The 19,393-nt window shown below is 38.4% G+C and overlaps 1 protein-coding gene across 5 annotated transcripts in view; it reads left to right on the forward strand.

Annotated features, from left to right (window-relative positions):
- Window positions 1-19,393, forward strand: part of HTR4 (5-hydroxytryptamine receptor 4) — a 192,446-nt gene that overhangs the window by 12,039 nt on the left and 161,014 nt on the right. For all 5 annotated transcript variants that reach the window (XM_025292463.3, XM_025292462.3, XM_006052687.4 and 2 more), the window contains exon 2: window positions 8,393-8,465. In XM_025292463.3, coding sequence (XP_025148248.1) covers window positions 8,440-8,465 — 26 coding nt within the window. In that variant the 5' untranslated portion in view covers window positions 8,393-8,439. The remainder of the gene's footprint in view (window positions 1-8,392; window positions 8,466-19,393) is intronic.

Here is a 19,393-nt window from a genome sequence, read left to right on the forward strand (position 1 = left end):
TTAGTTTTTTAATAAAAAGACTAAAGTTTCCAGCTAAGAAATGTTTACTTATCTAGGAAGAATATTTTTTTAGTTATTTTGAAAAAAATTAAAAGCCATTTTTCATGCTAATTGTATATATCAGCATGGTAGTCCCTTAAGTGTAACTGAATCAGCATCTGTATGGATTTTCAGCTATGGAAATGAGACAGCTTTTAATTTAGACCAAATCTTTCTAGATGACTTAGCACAAATAGCATTTTGACATCAAGTCCTAGAAAGAAACACTTGCAATGAAAGTCCAGCTTCTAGAATATAGACTTTTTTTTCATGGTTTATACACATTTGCACTTGTGAACTACCATCACTTACATGTCTCAGTCAGTTCAGTCATTCAGTCATGTCTGACTCTTTGTGACCCTATGGACTGCAGCATACCAGGCTTCCCTGTCCATCACCAACTCCTGGAGCCTACTCAAACTCATGTCTATCGCGTCAGTGATGCTATCCAACTGTTTCATCCTCTGTCATCCTCTTCTCCTCCTGCCTTCAATCTTTTCCAGCATCAGGGTCTTTTCCAATGAGTCAGTTCTTCGCATCAGGTGGCCAAAGTATTGGAGTTTCAGCTTCAGCATCAGTCCTTCCAATGAATATTCAGGACTGATTTCCATTAGGATGGACTGGTTGGATCTTCTTGCTGTCCAAGGGACTCTCAAGAGTCTTCTCCAACACCACAGTTCAAAAGCATCAATTTTTTGGCTCTCAGCTTTCTTTATAGTCCAACTCTCACATCCATACATGACTACTGGGAAAACCATAGCTTTGACAAGACAGACATTTGTTGATAAAGTAATGTCCCTGCTTTTTAATATGCTGTCTAGGTTAATCATAACTTTTCTTCCAATGAGCAAACATCTAGATAAACAAGTAATGTGAATTTTTACTAAACTAATTTATAGCAAGATTCTTTTAGAGAGTATGATCAGCTGATTGAAGTAAATTTCTGAGCCAGCATCCTATAGATTCCAAACATTTTCCAGAAAACAAAGTCTTAGTAAATGGCCAAGGAGAGGACTTTTTTCTTCCATTTAGTGAGAATTTACACAGTTGCAATCTTTCAGATTATCCCTGAGTCTCTTTCACAGTGAAGGTAACTAGGAAATCATGATCACCATGGGATGCAGAAGACTTAGGGGAAGATGCTTGTTTGTTTGATCCTGGTGAGGTTGACTGTTTTGGTATATGTGGCTGGTAGTGGGTTAGGGTAATGAGGTAATGAGGCTAACAACAAGCATTTGACAGCTAACTCTTAGCAAATATCTGGCTTTAGTTAATTGTACATTTCCATGCTCTTCTTTTAGTCCTACATGTTCAGAAATGACTGGGATAATGCTCAGGAGATGGAATCTGTTTGAGACAGTATAGGTGAATTGAGCATGCATTTGTTTTAATTGGAAAATTATTCAAAACACTTGGTCTCTTGCTGGGGATTCGAGCAGAACATAGACTATCACAGTGCTACAGTTTTAGCACTGGGAGAAACCTTACCAGTCATCAGAATCATATCCTTCATTTCAGTTCAGTTCAGTTGCTCAGTCGTGTCTGACTCTTTGCGACCCCATGAATCGCAGCACGCCAGGCCTCCCTGTCCATCACCATCTACCGGTGTTCACTCAAACTCATGTCCATTGAGTCGGTGATGCCATCCAGCCATCTCATCCTCTGTCATCCCCTTCTCCTCCTGCCCCCAATCCCTCCCCGCATCAGAGTCTTTTCCAATGAGTCAACTCTTCGCATGAGGTGGCCAAAGTACTGGAGTTTCAGCTTCAGCATCATTCCTTCCAAAGAACACCCAGGGCTGATCTCCTTTAGAATGGACTGGTTGGATCTCCTTGCAGTCCAAGGGACTCTCCATAGTCTTTTCCAACACCACAGTTCAAAAGCATCAATTCTTCAGCACTCAGCTTTCTTCACAGTCCAACTCTCGCATCCATACTTGACCATTGGAAAAACCATAGCCTTGACTAGACAGACCTTTGTTGGCAAAATAATGTCTCTGTTTTTGAATATGCTATCTAGGTTGGTCATAACTTTCCTTCCAAGGAGTAAACGTCTTTTAATTTCATGACTGCAATCACCATCTGCAGTGATTTTGGAGCCCCCCAAAATACAGTCTGACACTGTTTCCACTGTTTCCCCATCTATTTCCCATGAAGTGATGGGACAAGATGCCATGATCTTCGTTTTCTGAATGTTGAGTTTTAAGCCAAATTTTTCACTCTCCTCTTTCACTTTCATCAAGAGGCTTTTTAGTTCCTCTTCACTTTCTGCCATAAGGGTGGTGTCATCTGCATATCTGAGGGTATTGATATTTCTCCCAGCAATCTTGATTCCAGCTTGTGCGTCTTCCAGCCCAGCGTTTATTTCACTTGATGTACTCTACATATAAATTAAAAAATAAGGTGACAATATACATCCTTGACGTACTCCTTTTCCTATTTGGAACCAGTCTGTTGTTCCATGAATAAATCCTTCATTTAGATATCCTTAATTACCCATATGCTGCCTAAATGCCTCCAATGGCAAGCAACTCACCTTTTCAAAATTTCCTTTAACTTCTGAGAAGTTCTAATTACTTGAAATTTCTTCCTTTGCTCACCCTGTCCAGTACTCTCTGGCCCAGTTGATTCTACCATTGGGAAAATTGAGACCCAGACTGATGAACAAACTTGCTTAAGAATAGGAACAGTGAGTTAGTAGTGGATCAGGCTGAGTGATTCCTGGTCTAGTGTTCTTTCCATTGTGCCAAGCTCCCCCTCTCAATTTGGCAATTAAGATAAATAATGTTTTACTTATTCCTGACACTTGTCCAAAACAAAGGTATTGGAATATGCCCTTTGATGTAGAAATTTAGCCCATGGAAGCATACTCTATAAAGAAATGTGGTCAATCCTTGCACAGTTATGCATGAATATATGCTCATGCAGCCAAAACCAAAGGAAAAAAACTAAAGTGCAACAAAGCAAGCTGAGTTATGACATTGCTCCAAGTTGGCAGATGTTGGCACTGCACCAGACTACATCGATATTTCACTCCAATAGGTGAGGACTATTTACAGGTGAGCCCTGTGCTCACACTTCTCGTAATAGAGATGCAACTACACGCCTTGTGTTAACCATTAACAACTGTTCCACAGTAATCTTTCAGAGTATTCTCAGTAAAAGAGCACAGGTAAAGATGAGATGTGCTTACCTTCAGGGTTTGCCCTTTAGTCATATAAAATTTGTAAGTCAGAAAACTAAGGGTTGGAGTCAGCATTTGCTGGCAAGAAGAATATCACCTCTTTCTTCTCCTTCTCCTCCCCTTTTAAGGAAAGATAAGTCTCAATGTATACAACAAAGAAAAGAAGCTTCGAGGAATCTGATCGAGTTGCATGTTTCTCTATCGTTACTTTTATGACAAAGTGTTTTGAATAATTAGTGGCTTGAGCTTTTCCTACTGCTGAGATAATACTGAGACCTTCATTTATACCTCACATGGTAGAAAGGTTTATTTGACTCCCTCTTTCTCTTGTTTCCCAGGACTTGCTGTGCTTTTTTCCCCTGGTTATGACAATCTAAGACTGTTTTTCTGAAGGAGATGAGGATACAGTATGACTGTCGTTAAAACACACATATACACATGCATGTGTGCCACAGACATACACGGTCTAATTGAATTTAAATTAGAAATTTTAGAAGTGACATAGCTTATATCTGAGCATGCGAGATACTCAGTTGACTGTGCTTTTAATTAACTAGGTAGTATTTTGTTAAGGTGTGAGAAACATGCAAGATATGCAAAGTATGCAAGATAAAAGCATGGTTCCTTACACACACCTGTCACTCTGAGCATTCTTCCCAGCAGCTGGTGTCCCTATAATCACAGCTCTGATTAGATATTCCTGGTAAGCATGACAAAAAATAGTGGACTGTAATCAATGAATCAATTTAGGATAGGTACTGATCACCATTTTCTCTTTTGTTATTCTTCCTTTATCACTAACAAAATGCATGTTCATACTGGTTTGTTAAATGGCAGTCATTTAAAATTTGCTCATTGAGTTTCCATGAGCAAAACATAATAATGTACATTGCTATGAATATATAGTTTTCCCCATGTTGTAACATTTTCCAAATGCAGTTTCAGTGACTCAAATTTAGCTAGCTTTTAACTGTTTTTTTTTTGTTTTTTTGTTTTTTTTTAGTTCCAGCTTTTTTTTTTTTTAATTTTATTTTATTTTTAAACTTTACAATATTGTATTGGTTTTGCCAAATATCGAAATGAATCCACCACAGGTATACATGTGTTCCCCATCCTGAACCCTCCTCCCTCCTCCCACCCCATACCATCCCTCTGGGTCATCCCAGTGCACTAGCCCCAAGCATCCAGTATCGTGCATCCTTCTAATCTATCAGATCAGATCAGATCAGATCAGTCGCTCAGTTGTGTCCGACTCTTTGCGACCCCATGAATCGAAGCACACCAGGCCTCCCTGTCCATCACCAACTCCCGGAGTTCACTGAGACTCACGTCCATCGAGTCAGTGATGCCATCCAGCCATCTCATCCTCTGTCGTCCCCTTCTCCTCCTGCCCCCAATCCCTCCCAGCATAAGAGTCTTTTCCAGTGAGTCAACTCTTTGCATGAGGTGGCCAAATACAATATTGATTTTCCTGTATATCTCTAAGAAATTTTTTTGTTTCAAATAATGGTTGGAACCGAACTCAAATTGGCTTACACACGAAGAAAGAGAATTTGTTGGCTCAGTATAATTGGGAAGTTCAAGTACAAAACTGTCATAAGACACTGCTAGACCTTAAGTCTCAATTTGTTTCATCAGGATATGGCAATCTCTGTGTTACAACTCTGCTTTCCATTGGTATTAACTTCATTCTCATACATGTCTTGTAGGTCTTCATAGAACCGTTCAACTTCAGTTTCTTCAGCATTAGTGGTTTAGGACGTAGACTTGGATTACTGTGATATTGAATGATTTGCCTTGGAAACGGACAGAGATCATTCTGTTGCTTTTGAGATTGCACCCAAGTATTGCATTTCTTGGACTCTTTTGTTGATTATGAGGGCTTCTCCATTTCTTCTAAGGGATTCTTTCCCACAGTAGTAGATATAATGACCATCTGAATTAAATTTGCTCATTCCAGTCCATTTTAGTTCACAGATACCTAAAATGTCGATGTTTATTCTTACCATTTCCTGTTTGATCACTTCCAATTTACCTTGTTTTATGGAGCTAACATTTCAGGTTCCTATGCACTATTGTTCTTTACAGCATCAGACATTACTTTCACCACCAGACATCCACCACTGGGAGTTGTTTCTGCTTTGGCTCAGCCTCTTCATTCCTTCTGGAGCTATTTCTCCGTTGTTCTCTGGTAGCATATTGGTTCTCTGGTATCATATCTACCGACCTGAAGAGTTCATCTTTCAGTGTCATATCTTTTTGCCTTTTCATACTGTTCACGGAGTTCTCAAGGCAAGAATGCTGAAGTGGTTTGCCATTCCCTTTTCCAGTGGACCATGTTTTACCAGAACTCGCCACCATGACCCATCCATCTTGGGTGGCCCTATCTGTATGGCTCATAGTTTCATTGAGTTAGACAAAGTTGTGACCCATGTGATCAGTTTGAATTTTACCTATTAAGCACAATCCAAAGTGATAAGGGGTTTAAACTTTATTCTAAGTGTGACAGGAAGCCACTAATATTTTATATATGCAAGAAATGATCTGACTTCCATTTCAAAAATGCTTCTGTGGGGAGAAGAGATGATGGTGGAGCCAGCAGAAGACCAGTTACGAAAGTTAGGAGAGTGGGTAGGACACCAGGTGGGAAAGGAGATGGTGGCTTGGACCAGGTGTGGTTTTGGAGGTAATGAAAGAAAAAGTCAGATTGAGGAATCATTTTCAAAGTAGAGGAGGGAGTTTGCTAATAGTTTGGTTGTAGGGTGTGAAAAAAAAAGTGTGACTGGAGAAATGGTGGAGTCATTTACTGTGATAGAGGATGCTAGGGGAGGAGCAGATTATTGTGCTGGAGTGAGAAATGAGTTTAGTTTGAAATGCTTTTTTAATCATCCAAGTTGAGATGTCAGGTAGGTGATACGAGTCTGGGAAGGGCCTAGAATGAAGCTGTAACTTGGAGAATCTTTAACAAATAGACTGTATTTTAAGACATGGGGATGAATGGTAATCTGTTATTTTTTGTTCTTCAAAGACATAAGTTATTTATATTATCTGCATTAGGACTAACTACTATAAATAGGTTACTGTATTATTATGATTAAAATAATATGAGTATTTTCAGTTTTTTAAGCCCTTTTTGATGGAGAAGGCAATGGCACCCCACTCCAGTACTCTTGCCTGGAAAATCCCATGGACGGAGGAGCCTGGAAGGCTGCAGTCCATGGGATCACTAAGCGTCGGACACTACTGAGCAACTTCACTTTCACTTTTCACTTTCCTGCATTGGAGAAGGAAATGGCAACCCACTCTAGCGTTCTTGCCTGGAGAATCCCAGGGACGGGGGAGCCTGGTGGGCCTCTGTCTATGGGGTCGCACAGAGTCGGACACGACTGAAACGACTTAGCAGCAGCAGCAAGCTCTTTTTGAAGTGGGTGGCTTATCCCTGGTGGCTCAGATGATAAAAGTGTCTGCCTGCAATGTGGGAGACCTGGATTCAATCCCTGGGTCTGGAAGATCCCCTGGAGAAGGAAATGGCAATCCACTCCAGTATTGTTGCCTGGAGAACCCCATGGACGGAGGAGCCTGATGGGTTACAGTCCATGGGATCGCAAAGAGTTGGACACGACTGAGCAACTTCACTTTCTTTCTTTCTTTGAAGTGGGTAATCATATCCCTTTGGCAATTTAGTAAACCCTTGATGATTGTCTGCCTAGAAAAAAATAGATATGCACACACATCATTTCACTTCAGGAATGATTCTAGATAGACTTGTACAAAGGATGGAATCCCACCACTTCAGTAGTTAGGGCTTTGTACTTAATGTATTTCAAATAAAAGATTATTCCAGATTCAGAATGTAAAAGAGATAGAGGTAGACAGAGGTGTTTTGCTTGAGGTCAGAGTAGAGGATTGAGCCCTGTAGGCTCAGCCTTCCTCACACCTGTCATAGACGCACAAATGTACATGGGTGCCCATGTTAATCTTACAGGTTTCAAAGAATAAAAACACACACAGAACACACACAGAAATCTATGTCCTTTCCAGCTCTGGTGGCCTGTCATTTTTTTCCTAGCTGCCAGGCATATATGTTTGGTTCATGCTGACCAAGGAATCCCAGGGCTCAGGCTGAGTTTTATGGTTCTGTTATGTACATAAACAGATTTACAGTTTCTTCCCTGTAAAATTTTACTAGAAAGCCAGCAGATGGAATTATAGAATATCAGAGCTAGAAGTAAACCCAGCGATCATCTCTTCCCATCCCTTCTGTTTATTGAGAAGTATTGAATAGATGATGTCATTAGAAGAAAAAGGGTCTTGCTTAGGGTAACCTCAAAAGAAACAGACTGACCTCTGCCCCTATGTTCTCTGACTCACCATGTTTTGGAATAAATGTGGTGAGAAATACAGGAATTTTTCTGCGAACCAAAACTACACAGCCAGGTCAGAGAACTGACTTGGTGGAGATCAGTGAGTGTCTGTCCATTAAAGAGAGTAAGGTCTTCTTAAGGTCTGTGCTAGAGGAACTATCAGTAGTTTGAAAGTTGACCTCCTCTTCCATTGGGAGTCCTTAGCTTGGGGTTCATGGAAAGGCCTCAGGGAATTGTGGGCTCCCCAGAAAAGGTGTATGTGTGTGCATGCACACCTATTTTTTTTTTTTTTCTAGGAAGACGGTTCTCAAGAGTTTACTAATATAGAGTCTTAAAGAGATATGATTATCCACCCTCAAAAAGGGTTTTAAAAATAGCAACCTGAAAAATTCTCATAGGAAACAAGATGGCTGACCATCTTAGACAGTGTTCTGTTTTAAGTTTCCACCAGCTGGTGTCCTAATGCAGATCATATAAATAAGTTATGTTTCTGGGAAGAGCAAAAAATAATAAGTAAATAGATTAAACATGGAGTAAAAAGAAATGCCTTTATGTTCTAATGTCTAGGAGATTAATCAAATGCAAAGAAACTCATTTGTGAGTTTCTTTGATGCAGCACTCATCTATGCCATATCTCAGAATGCCAATAACTTTTTAATGTAATATTGTTTATTACTTTTCCAATACTGTGCAAAAGTCTTAATTATTAGGAAGCAATGATTATTTGACATTTTTTCCCTTAATGACTTTTATTTTTCTACATTGTCTTCTTGTCTAACCCCTTTTTTATTATTTCCCCGTTATAGTACCCAGTGGGCGCTGATATCCAACTCACCCATGCCTATTTCCTGTAATGGACGAACTTGATGCTAATGTGAGGTATGTTGCATTTTTATATATGTTGTGCTATAAATTGTGGTTATTTGAACTCTCAGACTTCTGAAAAATCTGTTTGGGTAGAGTTACAAAGTTAATAAATGTGTATTTTCTTCAACATTTCATATATCAATATAATCATGAATGTGGTTCTGTTTATTAATTTTTTAATTTCATTTACGCTTAAATGGTAAGTATAATATAGCTGTAAATGATTCCAGATGCCTATGCTAAAAGTTAGTGTTACAGGAGATGCTGTTGCATGAAAATATTCATCTCTGTAACAGGAAGGAAGAAATCTATTTAAATGGGGGCAAAAATACCTTAAGAATATTTATGTGTGTATCCAAACTTTAGATACATACTTAAATAGCTTTTTGTGACAAGTGCTAGTTTGCTAGTTCTTTTATCAACCAGGTCATTTTATTGTATGGGATAATGGTTGCATGGTATAGTTACATAAAGCTAAATTACTTTTGTTTTCTTTTCCTATAATTTCCTGCAACTCTTGGAGATCAAATAATAGGATGGCTGCTAGGGAAATTTTTTTCTTAAAGGCTTGCTGCGTTTTATTCAGTACAACCAAATAATGTGAAAAAATGTGTTCAATAAGATTTAAATGTTATGAATTGGCATTTGAGGCTGAAGATATCATTGATATCAATAGCTGGAAGACATCCTTAAAAAATACAGTCTTGGTGCAAGCACAGGAGCAGTTTTTCTTTCATTTGAGATCTGTAGGAAAGCATATTTCAGGTATAGATCAGGGGCACCGTGCCTCTGTGTTTGATGTAGGAGAACCCTGTTACAAAGTGAAGCTGTCAAACATCTTGACAGAAACTCTAATGTAATGTGACTGGAGTTGCAAAGATGTACTATCACCCTAACCCAGGGATTCCTTAAGGGTCAAATATGTCTCATGAATAATCCCTGACACGTGATGGGTACCTAATAGGAATTATTGATCAGCCAGTCATTGTGCTACATATATTTCAAATACGGTGATGTTCTAGTGCACTTAGGTGTGCACAGAGACTCTATATTCAGCAATAAAGCATTTTGCTCTCCCAATGGAAGCATCATGGGTTTTGTTATTTACCTAACATACTGACTAGATGCAGAGTCTTAGAACTTGAACACAGATTTTTAGGTTAGTGCCACATGTTTAATTTTCCTCTCTAAGTTTGGGACATTATTTGAACAGAGAAAACATAATGGAATCTAAAGGGTTTCCATTTTACTTTTATTAATTAAAAGGCCAAAGTGAGCAATGTCAATGGCTATAAGTTTATCAAATTGTTTTAAGTTTCAGACACTGTATTAAAGTGGATCAGTTGGTTAAAATGTACTTCTTTTTGGGTAATTCAGATAGCATGATCTCCGACATTTCTAGATTTTCAACATTTATTTATAGTGGCCTTGAATTCTAATAGCAGAATACAATTCAATTAAATTAACATTAGCCTTTCTCTTGGGTGCTGTAGAAGTGTAATGCAGGATACAAGATGGTATCAGTCCTCAGAATCTTGTCTCTGGACCATCCTCTTTGTCTGATTTCTAAACTGATCCCATCAATATATACTCACCCTTACCCACTCCCCCTCCCTACCCACAGTATTAGTAATATGCAAATGCAACAGACTTTCCACCCATTTCCTTCCCAGCCCACACTCTTGGTGTCCATGAAAGGACATTTATTTACCAAATTGTGATGTATGGATCACTAGTAATGCATGATGATTTTAGGTGGCACGTGAACATCTGTTTTATTTTAAAGTAGGTATTTTAAGGTAATCTTATAGGGGCAAGTAATGGTGGCTCAGACAGTAAAGAATCTGCCATCCCTGAATTGGGAGGATCCCCTGGAGAAGAGAATGGTTACTCATTCCAGTATTCTCGCCTGGGAAAGTCTATGGACAGAGGAGCCTGGTGGGCTACAGTCCATGGGGTCACAAAGAGTCTGACATGACTGAGAGACTAACATTTAAACTTAATACTATTTTGTCACTGATAGTAGTGAAATAGAATTTTTTTCTAAAATACATTTACTTAAAATTTAAAAGTAAGTTTTACTTAAAGAAAAGTTTTATACAACTGTATTAATTATATTTATCATGTTGTAGTTAAACTTATCCTGTAATTGGGGGTTAGCATCTTTTAACTGCCTTCATTCTTGTTGAGAGTAAATCCTAAGAACTTTCATGCCAAAGAAAAGTATTTTTTTCTATTTCTTTAATTTTTTATCTATATGAGATGGTGAAAGTGAAAGTCACTCAGTTGTGTCCAGCTCTTTGTGACCCCATGGACTGTACAGTCCATAAAATTCTCCAGGCCAGAATACTGGAATGGGTAGCTGTTCCCTTCTCCAGGGGATCTTCCCAACTCAGAGACTGAACTCAGGTCTCACACACTCCAGGTGGATTCTTAACCATCTGAGCCACAGGGAAGCCCATATGTGATGGTGGATGTTCACTAAACTTATTGTGGTATTCATTTCACGATATATGTAAGTCAGCTCAGTATGCTGTATACCTTAAACTTATACAGTGCTATAAGTCAATTATATCTCAATAAAGCTGAAAAAGAATATTATGTACGTTTAAACTATTCATTAATAAATAAATGTGAAAAATCCACACGGGTCCTATGAAGACAACTAGGGTCCAAAAGCCCATATTCTAGGTATAACTAGATAGAATAAATTTTGTTATTTGAGGAATAGAAACCAGAAATTCTTACTTTGTTAAGGAAATGTCTTCACTACCGTGTCCATATAGAGTGAAAGCCAAAGGGCCTGGGTTCCTGGCACAGGAGGGGAATTTTTTAAGTTGCTCTGAAGACAGGAAAATGAGTGGGCAGAGGAGGGAGAGGTAGGAAAAAAGTAAATTCCAAGAAGGAGGACAGTCTGGATTCTGCTTAGCAGAAGGTGAAGTATGTAGTCATGAGGTGGCTGTAAAATGTTGAGAGGAGTTAGGTGGCATGTTTTTTTTTTGTTGTTTGCTTAAAATTCATGATGTGTGTGCTGACCTCTCCCAGCACTGAGTTCTATAGCAGAGTTTTCTAGCTTGGCTAGGAAATCAGTGTTGAATATTTACTATGTACGAGGTCATCATAAACTATAAACTTAACATGTATTATCTTGTTTAATTTTTAAAACAATCTTCCATTTTACAGTGTGTTGTAACTAAGGTACAAAGGGGTTAAGTAACCTGCTTAAGGTCATAAAATCACATTGCCTCCTACTATACTACAGATATTTTATATGAGTGTGTGTGTGTAAGTTGGTGAGATGGCTGACATTCCTGTCTTGGTAAATGTAGTTTGGAAGAGAGAATGAATATGTGAGAATGAACACCCCAAAAAGCACAGGATGGGAGAAGAATATAAATGCCTGGGGAAATTTCAGAAATCTGAGAGAAAGATTACTATGGGATATAGAATTGAGAGACTCCATCCAGTTTTTCCCAGATATCAAGGAACAGAGAGGTCCTAGGATGACACTTAGGGCTAAATAAAAATGTCTAGCATTTAAGTATTTTGACAGGCCATACTGAACACCTGATTTTTGGTTTGTTTTGTTTCATTTAATTGAGTTTCTTATTTCATTTTGACCCTTGCTATTGTATATCTACTATTTTTGACTGTAAGCATCAGAAACTAACTTGCTAATATATTCAAAGGTAATTTTGGGGAAGCTATAATATATAGGTTCAAATAATTAAGGTGAAAATTCTGGGGGTCTTGGCTTGTAAATAAAAAGAACTTTGAGAATTCTAGTAGAGTTAAAAAGTGGAACAATAGCCAACCATAGGAAGAAGTGATCAGTACATTTCTGCATCATAGATGATGTCCAACTATTTGCTCTATCAATATATGCTGTTCAAGAATCAGAATCAGACGTCTGATTGACCAGGCTAAGTCATGTGACAATTTGTTGTCCAGCATTCATAATGGGAGGTGAATATCAATCAGGAAGATGGCATGCAATGGAGGAAAGTTAAATCCTCTGAAGAAATTGGTGCTTTTTAGGAAAGGGGAATTGAGCCTTGGTAGCCAAAATATGCGGAGAAGGCAATGGCACCCCACTCCAGTACTCTTGCCTGGAAAATCCCATGGGTGGAGGAGCCTGGTGGGCTGCAGTCCATGGGATCGCTAAGAGTCGGACACGACTGAGCGACTTCACTTGCACTTTTCACTTTCATGCATTGGAGAAGGAAATGGCAACCCACTCCAGTGTTCTTGCCTGGAGAATCCCAGGGACGGAGGACCCTGGTGGGCTGCCGTCTATGGGGTCACACAGAGTCGGACACGACTGAAACGACTTAGCAGCAGCAGCAGCAGCAGCCAAAATATGTTAATGTCAAACTCCATTTGTTTTGTTGCAGTTGGATTTATCTATATTATTTATAAGTTAGTTGCTCCATGGGTAAATAAAAATATGTAAGGGTTCCTTTATTAGTTTAATATAATTAAGCACCTAAAAGATGTGCCAGAAAGAGTTAACATAAGCGCCTGTTCTTAAAGATCTCAAGCTAGAAGACTGTTACACAAATAGAACTTAGTAAAATGACAAGAGAGCCTGAATAGTGAGCTATATACAATGAGCTGTATTCTCTGTGAACTAACTATAAGGTACAAGCTGGAACCAAGATGGATAGGAGAAAACATCAGCAACTTCAGATATGCAGATGATACCACTTTAATGGCAGAAAGCTAAGAGGAGCTAAAGAGCCTCTTGATGAGGGTGAAGGAGAAGAGTGAAAGAGCCAGTTTATAAACAGTGCTGCGATGAACATTGGGTTACACGTGTCTCTTTCCCTTCTGGTTTCCTCAGTGTGTATGCCCAGCAGTGGGATTGCTGGATCATAAGGCAGGTCTATTTCCAGTTTTTTAAGGAATCTCCACACTGTTCTCCATAGTGGCTGTACTAGTTTGCATTCCCACCAACAGTGTAAGAGGGTTCCTTTTTCTCCGCACCCTCTCCAGCATTTATTGCTTGTAGACTTTTGGATCGCAGCCATTCTGACTGGTGTGAAATGGTATCTCATAGGGGTTTTGATTTGCATTTCTCTGATGATGAGTGATGTTGAGCATCTTTTCATGTGTTTGTTAGCCATCTGTATGTCTTCTTTGGAGAAATGTCTATTTAGTTCTTTGGCCCATTTTTTGATTGGGTCATTTATTTTTTTGGAGTTGAGCTGTAGGAGTTGCCTGTATATTTTTGAGATTAGTTGTTTGTCAGTTGCTTCATTTGCTATTATTTTCTCCCATTCTGAAGGCTGTCTTTTCACCTTGCTAATAGTTTCCTTTGATGTGCAGAAGCTTTTAAGTTTAATTAGGTCCCATTTGTTTATTTTTGCTTTTATTTCCAATATTCTGGGAGGTGGGTCATAGAGGATCCTGCTGTGATGTATGTCGGAGAGTGTTTTGCCTATGTTCTCCTCTAGGAGTTTTATAGTTTCTGGTCTTACGTTTAGATCTTTAATCCATTTTGAGTTTATTTTTGTGTATGGTGTTAGAAAGTGTTCTAGTTTCATTCTTTTACAAGTGGTTGACCAGATTTCCCAGCACCACTTGTTAAAGAGATTGTCTTTAATCCATTGTATATTCTTGCCTCCTTTGTCAAAGATAAGGTGTCCATATGCATGTGGATTTATCTCTGGGCTTTCTATTTTGTTCCATTGATCTATATTTCTGTCTTTGTGCCAGTACCATACTGTCTTGATAACTGTGGCTTTGTAGTAGAGCCTGAAGTCAGGTAGGTTGATTCCTCCAGTTCCATTCTTCTTTCTCAAGATAGCTTTGGCTATTAGAGGTTTTTTGTATTTCCATACAAATTGTGAAATTATTTGTTCTAGCTCTGTGAAGAATACTATTGGTAGCTTGATAGGGATTGCATTGAATCTATAAATTGCTTTGGGTAGTATACTCATTTTCACTATATTGATTCTTCCAATCCATGAACATGGTATATTTCTCCCTCTGTTAGTGTCCTCTTTGATTTCTTTCACCAGTGTTTTATAGTTTTCTATATATAGGTCTTTAGTTTCTTTAGGTAGATATATTCCTAAGTATTTTATTCTTTCCGTTGCAATGGTGAATGGAATTGTTTCCTTAATTTCTCTTTCTGTTTTCTCATTATTAGTGTATAGGAATGCAAGGGATTTCTGTGTGTTGATTTTATATCCTGCAACTTTACTATAGTCATTGATTAGTTCTAGTAATTTTCTGGTGGAGTCTTTAGGGTTTTCTATGTAGAGGATCATGTCATCTGCAAACAGTGAGAGCTTTACTTCTTCTTTTCCAATTTGGATTCCTTAAGCAACCTAGATGTCCATCAGCAGATGAATGGATAAGGAAGCTGTGGTATATATACACAATGGAGTACTACTCAGCCATTAAAAAGAACACATTTGAATCAGTTCTAATGAGGTGGATGAAGCTGGAGCCTATTATACAGAGTGAAGTAAGCCAGAAAGAAAAACACCAATACAGTATACTAATGCATATATATGGAATTTAGAAAGATAGGTAACAATAACCCTGTGTATGAGACAGCAGAGGAGACACTGATATATAGAGAGGTCTTGTGGACTCTGTGGGAGAGGGAGAGGTTGGGAAGATTTGGGAGAATGGCATTGAAACATGTAAAATATCATGTATGAAACGAGTTGCCAGTCCAGGTTCGATGCACGATACTGGATGCTTGGGGCTAGAGCACTGGGACGACCCAGAGGGATGGTATGGTGAGGGAGGAGGGAGGAGGGTTCAGGATGGGGAACACATGTATACCTGTGGCGGACTCATTATGATATTTGGCATAACTAATACAATTTTGTAAAGTTTAAAAATAAAATAAAATTAAAAAAAAAAGAAAGAAAGAGCCAGTTTAAGACTAAAGATTTAAAAAATTAAGATCATGGCATCCTCCCCCATTACTGCATGGCAAATAGAAGGGAACAATTGGAAGTAGTGACAGATTTCCTCTTCTTGGACTCCAAAATCACTGCTGATGGTGACTGCAGCCATGAAATCAGAAGACAATTGCTTCTTGGCAGGAAAGCGATGGCGAACCTAGACAGTGTGCTGAAAAGCAGAGACATTAGTTTGCCAACAAAGGTCCGTATAGTCAAGGTTATGGTCTTCCCAGTGCTCACGTACAGTTCTGAGAGCTGGACCATAAAGAAGACAGATGCCAAAGAATTGATGCCTTCTAACTGTGGTGCTGGAGATACTCCTGAAAGCCCCTTGGACAGCAAGGAGATCAGTCAATATTAAAGGAGACCAACTCTGAATATTCACTGGAAGGACTGAAGCTGAAGCTGTAGTATTCTGGTCATCTGATGCAAACAGATGACTCATTAGAGAAGTCCCTGATGCTGGGAAAGATTGAGAGCAGAAGGATAAGAGGGCATCAGAGGATGATATGGCTGGACAGCATCACTGATGCAATGAACATGAACTTGGGTAAACTCTGGGAGATAGTGAGAGACAGGGAGGCTGGCGTGCTGCTGTCCATGGGGTTGCCAAGTCTGACACAACTGGATGACTGAACAACAACAAAAAAAAAAAAAAAAAGAAGAAGAAAGAAATACTAGGTGTGGATTTTAGAAATAGGAGAAGCATTACAAGCATTTTTCCCTTAAGAGCTTTCATTTCAGAGAGCAGTTGATGTAGGATGGATTTACTCAGGATGAAAAGCCAGCAGTGAATCAGGCCCTGCCTGGAGGGGCAAGTTCCTGATGAGTCCTAACCTTTGATAAGTAGTGTCTCAAATCTTGCAGCCATCTCTTTCCAGACAATCTGACACACACTTGATGTCAGTTTCTGGTCTCCTTGCTTCTTGTTGGGGCTCTGTAAGACAACAGCATTCTTTTTGTAGGGTTGAAGAAAGGAAAATGGAAAGAGTAGCTTTGGTGACTTTGCAGCAGATTCTCCTTGAGGATATCCCTGGCCTGTGTTTGGGCGGTGAACCTGGCAGTCCCTAACCCCTGTGCTCACCCCCGAGCTGCTGTGGCTGCTTGATGTGGCTCCGAAATAGTTACTGCCTGACTTCAGACATAACCCATGCTTTTTTTTCCCTCAAGTTGTGTAGCCATTTATTAGCAACTAAAATAGAAGGTATCTGTTGTACAACATGGATAGTAATTAACTATAACTGGAGATTTTTATATCCTAAAGGCTGGAAGCTTTTTAACCCATGCTTTTTGTTTTAACTACTAGATTCTTCCCACTGACATGTGTCTCTCCTCAGCTCATGTGTGAGTCCTAAAGGTGACCCAGGTCTGTATCCATTTCTTCCTGCTGCTTATTGCACATAAACAGTTTCTGCTTTCCAAGAATTTTTTTCCTAACAGTTTCTGATTCCACAAAGTATAGGGTTCAGGCAGCAGTTAAGTAAGAGCAGAAAAGTTCAAATATTCACAAATTTGCTCTTTGAAGATTTCTCAAGATAAAGAGCTCACATATTGAATGGAGAGAAAATTTATTTTTAAATCTTGATTCTTTTTATTTTATTTTTCAGGTTTTTTTATCTCTTTATTTTTGTATTTTTTGTGATGGTTTTTATTTTTTATTCTGTTGGTTGCTCTCTTAATTGTATTATCTAATACAATCGTCTATTTCGTTACTTATTTATTCCTTAATTTGAATGATAATGAAATTTTTCAGTATTTGGTTCTTCCTCCTTTCCCTCTGCCCTTCAAAATTATCTAATTTTAATTGAATATATTATTTTCCTCAGTGTATACCTTTATATCCTTAAATATACACTTTCATCTCTATGACTTGATTTATTGATTTTAAATACTCTTTTCTGAGCACAAAATATAGATTAATTGGAAAGTAGCATATTCATATATGCGGTTCCATTCCACCTTCTGTCCAACTTCCTCTCTTGGCTTCTGTCTAATCATTTTAATTCTGTATTGTTGAGGTTTATCATTTACAGATTATTCTTCAGCCGTAATTTGTCTTTGACAAAGTCCTGGAGTTCAAAATACTTAAAGCTCACCTTGAATCATTTTCCTATTATTTTCCCTTCAAGTATATTATTTACCCAAGAATATTTTTTTAAATTTTATTTATTTTTAATTGGAGGATAATCGCTTTACAATGTTGTGTTGGCATACATCCCCATGAATCAACTATAGGTATACATATGTCCTCTCCATCTTGAACCTCTCTCCTACCTCCCACCCCATTCATACCTCAAATCTGGTGCTCTGCTCTGGTGTCGCAGAGCACCAGATTTGAGCTCTCTGCGTCATACAGTAAATTTGCACTGGCTATCTAATTTTACATATGACAATGCATGTGTTTCAGTGCTACTGTCTCAATTTGTCCCACGCTCTTCCTCTTCCACACCCTTGGGTAGCCACAGGTCTGTTCTTTCAGCTGTGGCTACCTCCCAGCCTTGACTCATCTCCCTGCTCCAGTACACTTTGCTGGAGCACTGCCTCTACTCAGTAAGACTTGGTTTAAGACTCTGTTTCTCCTCTAAAGAGTAACTGTTATGCTTACTCAGTAATGTTTCTCATTAGCAACCAAAACAGCATCATACAGGAATGATGAATCGTGTAAATGGTAGCATTTCCCTCCTTTTTGCTATGGTTTCTAGCAGTCAGAACTGCATTTGTAACTACCATTAGCAAGTATAGAAGATCTCTAGGCACTTATTGTGGCTCTAACATGCCTTTATTTTATTTTTCCAATTCTTTTTGCCACTTCATCTTGTTTCTTTTGATTTTTTTTAACTACAACTTATATTGTTTATTTTTGTAAGCCACTTTAAGAAATGAAGGGAAGAAGGAAGAGAGGGAGAAAAAACCCAAGAAGCATTTTTTTCCCAAGAGAGAATCTCTCTGCTTTCTTTGGTAGGGCTTGCCATGTGACAGGGAGCACTTAGCTTCACTGAACAGAAGATCAAAATGGCAAGCTTTTATATAGACCACAAATAAATCTGAATACATACCAAAAGCTGAATACTTAAAAATATAAAATATATACACAATGTAAATGCAGTCACCTGTTGTACACATGTCACAATATTAATTAAAAACCATGACATGATAAGTATTTGGCTTCAAGTTATAGTTGACCCTTGAACAACATGGATTTGAGCTGATTGAATCCACTTATGTGCAAATTTTTTCAATAGTAAATACTACATTATTGCATGGTTTAAGGTTGGTTGAATCCATGGATGTGTAACTGTTGGTACGGAGGGCCAACTATAAGTTATACATAGATTTTCAACTGCTCAGAGAGTCAGTACCCCTTACCCCCGAGTTATTCAAAGGTTAACTCTAATTACCCAATTGCCTTAATTCTGTCATGGCACTAAGTTGCAATTTACTACTTCAAATCAGTAAATAAAATTCATTGGAAATCAATGTGACTACAGGAATTAACTGAAATGATCCAATTTTAGCAGAGAAAAAAATAGCAATTTTACAAATTAGAGAGTGTTGTATAACACAGGGAAGTTCAAGCTGGAGCTCTGTGATGACCTAGAGGGGTGGGATGAGGAGATAGGGTGGGAGGAAGGGGATATATGTATACTTACGGCTGATTCACATTGTTGTACTGCAGAAACCAATACACCATTGCAAAGTAATTATCCTCCAATAAAAATAAAGTTTAAAAGATAAATAAAAATAAATTTAAGTTAAAAAAATAAGGAAGTTGATTTCTGGTTTGATTATTAGTACTGGTGACAGTACTTGTATGCATGTGTTTAGTCCCTAAGTCATGTCTGACTCTGCAACCCATGGATTATAGCCTGCCAAGCTTCTTTATCTTTGGAATTTCCCAGGCAAGAATACTGGAATGGGTTGCCATTTCCTTCTCCAGGTGACAATGCTTAGATTTCACTAAAGACTCAGGATGAAGTTAGAATTTTTAATGCTAAATATCCTAAAGCCTTGAAA

This window comes from Bubalus bubalis, chromosome 9 (genome assembly GCF_019923935.1).
Source record: "Bubalus bubalis isolate 160015118507 breed Murrah chromosome 9, NDDB_SH_1, whole genome shotgun sequence".
NCBI classification, from domain to species: Eukaryota; Metazoa; Chordata; class Mammalia; order Artiodactyla; family Bovidae; genus Bubalus; species Bubalus bubalis.